Here is a 10,134-nt window from a genome sequence, read left to right on the forward strand (position 1 = left end):
GGAGGTGTCAATATTTGATTAAGATCTCCAATATGAAATGAACAAAAATACAGTTGAAAAATTTTCTTGGAAACAGTCTTTGCACCTCTATCTGCTTTTATTCATCTCTCTCTCTCTCTCTCTCTCTCTCTCTCTCTCTCTTTCCTTCACTTGCTCAGGTGTCAACATAACTAAGCAAGGACTCTAGGTTGTATCCTGTGATATCTGTTCATTGTTTCCTCAACATAGCAATTTCCATGGTAACACTACTCACAAACTTTGTTATTTTTCATAGTTTACCCAAGTAGATTATATTCTATATGGTGCATAAATCAATGCTTCTTTGTTCTTTTTCATGTCCAATATCTGTCTGTAGTACATAGTAGGGTCCTAAATTATATTCTTGAATAAATGATTATATTTTTTAGCAACTGCACCTGAAAATCCTAATATAAGTGCCAATATCCTAAAAGGATAAGAATTTACCTGCCTGACAGAAGGGAAATGCAGGGACTTGTGAATGTATGGGAATATACGAGTCTATAATAGAAAGAATGCTGTAATGCACTTTTCATATATCCCATTAAATCGAACAGCCCAAACAAGAGAAGCAATATCATTTCCCTGAAAATTACAGAGGAATGCAATCAAGGGAAGCATGTGTGGTGTTACCTTAGGCAGAGGTTTGGCAGGTTTGCAGTGAAGTCCTCCCACAAATTCAAAATTTGGTAAGAGGGGACGAGGAAATTCTAAATCCCAATATGTTCGAATGAGCCACATGTCTGCTTTTCCTACCATCTCAAATATTGTTGTGGGTCTCCCTGGAGCAAAACAAAAAATAAAAAATGCAGAATAATGTGAAAATGTTGTCTAGAATATAGCCTGTGATTTCTGGAGGTGGTCTGAAATAATACAAACAGGGTTTTCAAATATTTGAGTTTGGTTAATGATATATCTATATATAGGAATACAAACACTAAGATATACATACATTAATTACATTGTAACACAGGTTCAAAATAAAAGCTATTAATTTAGAAACTCCATGTTATACTCAATGAATCTTATAATAATTTAAAAAATAGCTTTCATAGAATATTTCATCTAATTTTTACAATTTAGATGCCCTGTCCTTGATACTTGATTCTTTAGATAAATTGTAATAACTTGAAGAATGTGATTGAATTCCATATAGCTAATATTGTAATTTGTTCATCATAGGAGTTTAGTAATATTAACTTGGTCACAGTGGTAAATATTTTAAAAATTATACCAATTCAAATATTGCTTATTCATAATTTAGGTCAGGTTTTAGTTATTGGAAAGGAACTTTGAAAGAACAAACTAATAAAGCATATCCATTATGTAGCAAGGATTTAGGCTTTAAAACATGATTGATATCAATTTGTGAAGTCTGAAATTCTAAATAACCTAAATTCACAGAACTCTCTTTCTGATCTTAAAACAATGCTCAATTTTGAAGGGTATTTCATCATATTACAGTTAAATATTTCAATTTATACATGAAGTACCTGATTTGCAAAGTGAAATATTTCCCCTGATGTTCCGTAGGTGACAGTGGTGGAGAAATACAAGTTCCTAATGTACATATCTATGATCATTAAAATACTTAGACATCTATAATTACTTTATTGAAGTCAAATAACACACAAGGTAAACCACAAATAATTCTTCAGAGAAATTCTCTTTGGCTCAATTTGTAGAAATATTGATTTTAATTTCTGGAGTATTCTGAACAACTCCCTGGTGTCTCTTTGCTTCTGAGATTGCTTGATTAAATTCTATTGTTTTTGTTTTTTCAATTCATAATTAACAGCCACATACTTCTAGTTTCATATTAATTCAGACACATTCATGTTCACGGAAATAGTCTGAATTTCAAAGTAGCAATGAAAGACAGAGCTTACCTAGAACTTCACTGTAAAACTGATTCCACTTCTTCTCATTAAATGTTTGGAACCAAAAGTCAAAGTATAAAACATGCATCATATTCTTTACCCTCTCCACAAATGTCATCCAGTCACTTAATTCTGAGAAAATTACCGGCACATAGGAAGGAGGGAACGAAAGTCCCCCACCATACTTTTCAAAAGTATATCCAGGACAGAAGCGAAGAGTGTACACGAGTGGTATTTTAAATACCTCCGCCAGCAGCTCACCGCAGGGACCAATTGCATCTGCGAGAACAACATCAAACTTTGATTCCTGTAGTTTCTTCATAAGACTCTTGTTTCTAACTACTGCTTTGCATAAATTTTCAATAGTATCAGAATATTTATCAAAGTATTTTTTCAATTGTGAATGTAATGTCCAAAATGATTTTTTTCCATAATTATTTGTCCATTCTGTTACCAATTTCATAAACATATATTCCAGATCATCTTTACTCATTGATGTAGGGTAAATCTCAAATTTAATAGCAGATGATTTGCTGGGATCAATAAGGACGGAAGCTGAAGATGTCAGAACAGTTACTTCATGCCCTCTTTCAACAAGTTCATCCAGGATTATCTTTATGTTCATCCAATGACTGTATTCCATGGGCCACACCAGTACTTTTCCACAAGTTCCAGAACTGAAGTAGCATATCAGCTGTGTCAAGAGCAGGACTGAAGACCATTTCATAGACATCCTGCTGCAATGCAATGCTTTCTGCATTTGCTGTTCCTCTCTTCAGCCTTCCCTGTTTATATATAAAGACAAATCAAACAAAAAGTTAACACGTAACTTCTACAATTCAAAGTACAGGAATAAGATGAGAAGCCTGATCATATGATTCCATATGTAAATAAATACATGGAGTTTGAACTGAAGATTTTGAAAGTTTGTTTGCCTACTTTCTTTTTGGACTGTATTCTATTCACTAAGATATAATAAAGTTTTCTGTGCAAGTCACCTCTCTTAATGATAATATTTCAGGGTCCTGTCAGAAATTGTGGCAATTGAGAGGCTTTTCCTTCTGTACTGTCCTCATGTAGCAGTAAAGAACAGTGAACGATACTGTTGAATCAACATTTTTCAAAGAAGTTATTTTTAAATTTTTTGACTATAGTACATACCACAGCATTATGCTATGTAGTTTGTTGCTCAAAATTGGCATGTTCAATCCTGGAGGGTGGAAGGAGGCTCAAAAGACAGAGCAAAATAAAACAAACAAACAAAAAAGCAAAACTACTAACAAAACTCATAGCACGTATCCTTAGGTAAAATAAATCAAAAAAATTTTCTGGGGTAGAGATCTGTTTTCAGAAATACCTATAAGTTGTTCATTAACTAAGATGAAATACCTTCCCTGAGCTTTCACTCATGCTAGGCAGATTTTTAGATGAAACAGTTGCTTGAGTCATCCATGCTCCAGTGACTGACCTCTTTTTTTTTAAACCTAAAGTTCTAAAATTTTACTTGTATGTTTTCTTTTTTACAATTAATTGTTTGAATTTTTTTATTTTTTAGAAGAAGCATTTCATTACAGCTTTAACATACTCATCAACAATTTCCAGAGCAAAGATACATCTCTTTCAAAAGTGACTATACAATTTTTAGGTTCACAGCTGAATTAATACAGTTATACAATATTGAACTCAGTACAAACCCTGTCAGACATAAAATTGAATGAGTTTTTAACCTTTAAAAAAGATCTCTACTTCATGTTCTTGAAATGAATCCAATAAATTGTTCATCTCAAAAGGCTGCATTTGAGTGAATCCATTTCTTTGTTTTTTTCATCATTGCCTTATCTGATGTGAATAGACATTTGTTCCCATCTTCCCAGGAAAGGTAATTTTTAAATCCCAAACATGGAAGGACAGAATCATTGACGATTCAGGGAGAAGTGATTGTGTGGAACTCATTGTAGGCAATATAACATGCAGCTGAAACTCAGCTGTCTTCCCAGAAAGAACTTCCTTGCATAAGAAGGGAATTAAAACATGAGAAAGATATGATGCATTTCTTCGCATTAGAACCTGATATGCAGGAAAAGTGAAAAAACAGAGAACAAGATACACATGTTGGTTTGATGTTTATTAGAGCTGGTGGGGAACAGGAGAAACAGTGACATTTGGTTTGTAATGAAAAGCTCTTCATGGGATCCTAGAGCGTGAAACCCATTGGCAGACCCAGGTACTGAAAAGGGAGAGAATAGAGTATACATGATGGAAGGTATCTCTTAAGTCTACCTTTAGTATAGATGGAGGAAAAAGTCCATGATTTATGATGCATATAGGAGCCTTAATAATGAGATAGCAAAGATAAACATGAAAATCACAGGAGAAATTTCATCTGAACTGCTTGAACTGGGAAGACTTTAAAAGAGAAATATCAATATGCCTTTTTCTGCCTGGCATGTGAGGCTGTTGGATATGGAGGCAGATGAGCTCAGTCTCAGAGCCGTGTAAGCAGAGAAATCATTTATTTATTTAACTATTCATCCCTCCTAGAGACAGCCTGCATAATTTGCAGCAATTTGAAGGAAATCTGTCCCAAGTAGACTGGCTCACATGAGCCATTAAGAACTCGTACTATTTGTTATCTCAGTTCCCCATGAATATCAGGGACTTAGAAGAAAAAAGTAGAAAGGTGAGCATTAATGGAATTGGACATGGGAAAGACAGAATTTGATACCTAGTTCATCAGGATCCATAAGATTGTGGTCACAGGAGAGTTTACAGAGGAATTTAGTTTAACAGGTACAGTCACGTTATTATGGGTCTTCAGTGTTTGTTTTTTTTTTTTTTTTAAGTCCCTGGAGGGATGTGTTCATTGCAAAAGTGTTTCTACTGAATTTAAATGATTTATACCAGCATGTAAACTGGATTTGTGAGAAACTAAATCAGACAGGTAGGGGTCAGAAAAAAGAAAAAGTAGAAGAAAGGGTCTGTTTGGTGGGTCAAGGTTGGTCCATAACAGTGCCCCAAGATAAGGACAGACATTTCACATAGAACCACAGTGGATTATACAGAGAAAAGTAAGATTATGCTTCCTATTTAGCCATACCATTGCACCAAACGCTCATATTTTTTAGCTATTATCCCACAAACATTGATATAGTTTTACAATTATTTTTGATTATTTTTGTTTTGTGTGGAAGTGCACCTGTGTCGTGCACTGCGCACAGAGAACAGAAGAGGGCGTCTGGAACTGGAGTTACCTATGGTTGTTAGCTGTCACGTGGTGTAGGGATGCAAACCGGAGTCTTCAACAAGAACAGCCAGAGCTTTCAACCAGAGCCATTTGCTCCTGCCCCAAATACTGATATTTTGGTAGAGTAATTGACAATAAAAGAATTTTTCATGTTCTGTTAGATTTTGCTAATTTTTAAAAGTATTACCCTAGCTACTGAGTCCAAAGACTAATTGATAACTTATGTGAAGGGATCTTGGTATTATAGATAGATATGCAGACATCAAATTCTAGAATGCTGTGTCTTCTACTTGCTTTGAGGCCTCTCAAAGACAGTTTATAGACTTGCAGTCATTAAAAGAAAGCCATACAATGTTAAGGTTGTGCTTGAACCCGGAAGTAATATTAAGTAGATATCAGAAATTGCAGAATACTTTTTCGTATGAAACACACAAAAATTTAATAAAAAAAAAATGAAAAAAATGAAAAATAAAATAAAACAGAAACAAAACAAGACAAAAAGAAATAGCAGAACATCATCATGTACTTATTCATTTCCTTATATCCCTATAGCTAACACATTTTGATTTTATGTAGGCCAATCCAGTGAACACTTTCAGAAGTTCCCTGAGATCAGAATAGGCCAGAACTCAACAACCCTGAGTCCAAGTATCTACCCTGCCAATTATATTTACAGCTTGACAAATATCTGCTTCCCCTAATGGGCAGGAGGCTGCCAATGACTGAAGAAGGGAAATGAAGAGAAAAGGTGAATATGGGTCTTGCCCTTGAAGAAGTCCCATTTCTTTGTGAATGTGACCAAGACTGCTGCTAACACATCAGAATACAGATATTTATGATTGAGGAAAGGGAAAGGAATCTAGAAAAATTCAAGGAAGCCAATATTCTGGTGTAGGAATAAGTGAAGAAGATCCTAATTTGTTGAGTTGTATTTACAATTTATTTTTAATATACAGAAGACCCTGAATACATTTGCTGTTTTGGAGGGGTATTTGTTATTTTTTAATGATTTCTTTCTTATTGGATATCTAACCATGTAAGAGATCTTTTCCTTACAATCACAGTTATTTAAATGATTCAGAAACCATATTGAAGATGCAAATTTACAATTCATTTTCCTGTATGTTTGATTTGCTTGAAAATTTCAATGTCTATTGCTTATTTTTCTACTTGGTATGAAAATTACTTGGATCAATAGGAGGCTTTACTGAGTAGTTTTTGTCTACTTGACACAAACTATAGTCAGTGGAGAAGAAGGAATCTCGATTGAGGTATTTCCTCCATCAGAATAGCTTATGACTATGTCTATGAGGCATTTTCTTAATTGCTAATTGATACAGGAAGGCCCAGTTCACTGCATGTGAAGCTATGCTTGAGCAGGCAGATGCATCTGGGTTACATAAGCAAGACAGTTGAACAAACCAGGCAAATAAGCTAGTTAACTCCATTCCTCTGTGGTGTCTGCTTCAGTTCCCACTTAGGTTCTTTCCTTGAGTTCTTGTCCTGAATTCCCTAAGTGATGGTTCTCCATCAAACACATATTCTCTATGCCTGACCAGTTGTACAACTCTATAATAGTCTCAGTCTGATGCAAAAAGGAGTGGTCTTGAAGAGTGGTATACAGCATACATGTTTATAATGTAAGGCTCCATATTTAGCATTTGGTAATAAATTTCATTTGTCTATAATGACAGGGGTAGGGTTTTCTGTAAGATCTATGACCTCTCCAACCATGTATACTTATCTATAATTACAGTGCCACCCATGAGTTCAATCCCATTGACGTGGCTTTAAGGTCAATTAGATAGCTGTTGATCACATATAAAAGTGCCAGTACTGAACTAATCATTGTAGTTTGCTGTGCCAGTCATTGTGGCCATTAGGCTTTAGAACTGTATTGGACTGCGGATTGATTTTCTCCCTTAGATGCTTGCACAGTATTCTCTAGAACCATGAGAGCTTTTCTTCAGTGAGAGGGCCTCCAGGTCAGTTTCAGCTCCAATTCCCCAAGTTCCATGTCTGATGTGTGTCCTGTCTTCAGCAGTACGATCTTACCTTCGAGTTCTGGGAGATAATCAAGGGCTCCAGCAATAGGCTGTGTTATTTTGGGGGGTCTCATGGACAACTGTGACCAACAACTTGAAGGGAGGTGACTCCTGTCTGGTACCGTGCTCTTTGCCTTACAATCCCCAGTTATACACATGCACTAATATTCAGACACCATATGTGTATTTTTCAGTGGGTTCCTGAGTCAACACATTTCCCTCTGGCTTTACCCATCACCCAAGCTCCATTCATCTCTCCTCTCTCTCCCCTGCCAACCTCCCTTCTCCCTCCCCATTCCAAACACCCCGTTTCCCCATCTGCCTCCATAGCACTTCCTTCCACCATCCATCCTCTCCTGAGTTAACATATGGTAATAAATTTCATTTGTCTCTAGTTATGACAGAGGTAGGGTTTTCTCTAATATCTATGATCTCTCCAGCCATGTATATTTGTCTGTAATTACAGTGTCACCCATGAGTTCCCTCCCATTGAAAGGGCTTTAAGTCCAATTAGATAGCTTTTGATCACTCCTACCAGATAACAGTGCCAGTATTGCACCAATAGAGGTAGTTTGACATCCCTGTCCCATGGTTCCTTGCATGTCCCTCCCTCCTCCCCACCCAGCCAAACACTCTCATTTTTCCAACTTCCTACCTTGCAAAAACCTGTTCCCTACTATCCTCCACTTTCCAGCTCTTTTTTTTTTTTCCTTCACCTCTGTGTTTCCTTTCAATCTTCCTGGCTCCTGGTGTGTTATCAGGATATATACGAACATACAGGGATTGATGATATAATCTGCAAATGAGGGAGAATGCTGCTTGTGTTTCTGAGTTGTGTTATTTCACTTAGTATAACAGTTTCTAGTTCTATCCATTTACCTGAAAATTGCATAAGTTCATCTTTTCTTACTGCTGAGTAGAACTCTGTTGTGTAAACATACCACATTTTCATTATCCATTTAACAATTGAGGAATATTTAAATTGTTTCTATTTCTTAGCTCTTTTGAAAAGAGCAGCAACACACATCGATGTACAGGTATCTCTACAGTAGGGTGAGTCCTTTGGATATATGACAAGGAGCTGCATACCTGGATCACGTGGTAGATTCATTTTTAGTTTTTTAAGAGTTCTCAACACTGCTTTCCACAGTGGTTGCATGAGTTTGCAATCTCACTAGCAGTGAATGAGTGTTCCTCTTTCTCCATATCCTCATCAGCATTTGATGTTATTTGTTCTCTTGATCTTAGCCAATCTGATTGGGATAAGATTGAATCTTAAAGTGATCTTGATCTGTATTTCTCTATTTACTAAGGATATTGACCAATTTTTAAGGTATTTCTTAGCCATTTTTAGTTCTTTTGAGAGCTCTCTGATTAGATTCCTAACCAAATTTTCTATTGGGTCATTTTGTTGTTGTTGTTTCTTTGTTTTTTGAGTTCTTTGTATATTCTGGACTTTAGTCCTCTATAGAATGTGTGTAACAAGTGAAGATTTCCATTTACTCAGTGGGTTTCCTCTTCATTTGCTTGGTGGTTTCTTTTGCTTTACAGAAGCATTGTAGGTTACTGAGATCCCATTTGTTGATTGTTGACCTTAATGACTGAGCAACAGATGTTGATTTAGAAAGTCTTTTTTTCATACCTTTATCTTGTAGGGTACTGTGTTTTCTTTCATAAGCTTCAGACTTTCAAGTTTTATATTGAAATCTTTGACCCATTTTGAGTTGACTTTTTGCAGGGTGAAAAATAAGGGTCCGATTTTATTCTTCTACAAAGAGGTGAGGATCCAGTTTTGCCAGCACTGTTTGTTGAAGATGCTCTATTTCCTGCAATGGGTGTTCTTGGCACCATTGTCAAATATCAGGAGGCAGAAATGGAATGTATTCCTGTCTGGGTCTTCTATTGTATTCCATTGATCTAAGTACCTGATTTTGTACAATGCACCATGCTGCTTTTATGACTAGAGCTCTGTAACAGAGTCTTAGATCTGGTATGATAATGCCCCCAGCATTGTTCTTTTTCCCAACATTTCTTTGAAAATCAGGGTCTTTTGTGATTCAGTATAAAATTTAAGATTTTTTCTAGTTCTTTGGGGAATGTCATGTGTAGTTTTATTGGTATTGCATTGAATATATAGATTGCCTCTCATAAGATGGTCATTTTCACAATATTAATTCTACCAATTCATGAGCATGTTTGTTCCTTCCATCTCCTGGTATCTTCCTCTATCTCTTTATTTAGAGATTTAAAAATTGCATTGTAGAATTATTCATTGTTTTTGGTTAGTGTTATTCCTGAATATTTTATTTTATTTGAGCTTATTGTGATTGTGTATTGAATGCTCTTTTTGACTGCTTGTTAATGACATATGTAAAGTATACTCAATTTCATAAGTTGATTTTCTTAGCCTGCCACTTTACTGAAAGTAATCATCATTTCTAGCAGTTTTGTGGTTGAAATTATTTGTAATCTCTTTAGTATAACATCATATCATCTGATAATTTGACCTCTTCTTTTCCAATTAGTACTCCCTTAATTTCCTTCTCCTGTCTTATTGCTCTAGAGAGAGTTTTAAGCACTATATTTAAAAAGAGTGGGGATAGGGGACAGCCTTTCCTGGTCTGACTTTAGTGGAATACTTCCAGTTTTTCTCCATTTAGAGTGATTTCGGCTTTGGGATTCTTGTACATAGCTTTGCTTATGTTGAGGAATGTTCCCTCCAGTCCAATTTCCACTAGTGCTTTTAATATGAATGCATGTTGGATTTTGTCAAAGGCCTTTTCTGCATCCATTGAAATAATCATGTGATTTGTGTCTTCAAGTACTGTTGGGAGCCAAAAGGCCAGAAGAGAAACATCTTTATGGCTTTGAGAAAAAGACAGCTTTATGGTTTCCTGCGAATCTCTATGGCCTTGAGAAAAGACAGTCTTAATGGGTTCTGTAAGTT

General features: G+C 35.7%; 1 protein-coding gene across 1 annotated transcript in view; it reads right to left on the bottom strand.

The window, feature by feature from the left end:
• Positions 1 to 2,668, bottom strand: part of LOC103731173 (UDP-glucuronosyltransferase 2B1-like) — a 17,681-nt gene extending 15,013 nt beyond the window's left edge. The window contains exons 1-2 of the mRNA XM_029561793.1: positions 1,908 to 2,668; positions 652 to 800 (exon numbers count right to left, since the gene is read on the bottom strand). Coding sequence (XP_029417653.1) covers positions 652 to 800; positions 1,908 to 2,658 — 900 coding nt within the window. The 5' untranslated portion in view covers positions 2,659 to 2,668. The remainder of the gene's footprint in view (positions 1 to 651; positions 801 to 1,907) is intronic.
• Between the last annotated feature and the right edge of the window lie 7,466 nt (positions 2,669 to 10,134).

Source organism: Nannospalax galili, unplaced genomic scaffold, assembly GCF_000622305.1.
Source record: "Nannospalax galili isolate Female #2095 unplaced genomic scaffold, S.galili_v1.0 scaffold50, whole genome shotgun sequence".
Taxonomy (NCBI): Eukaryota; Metazoa; Chordata; class Mammalia; order Rodentia; family Spalacidae; genus Nannospalax; species Nannospalax galili.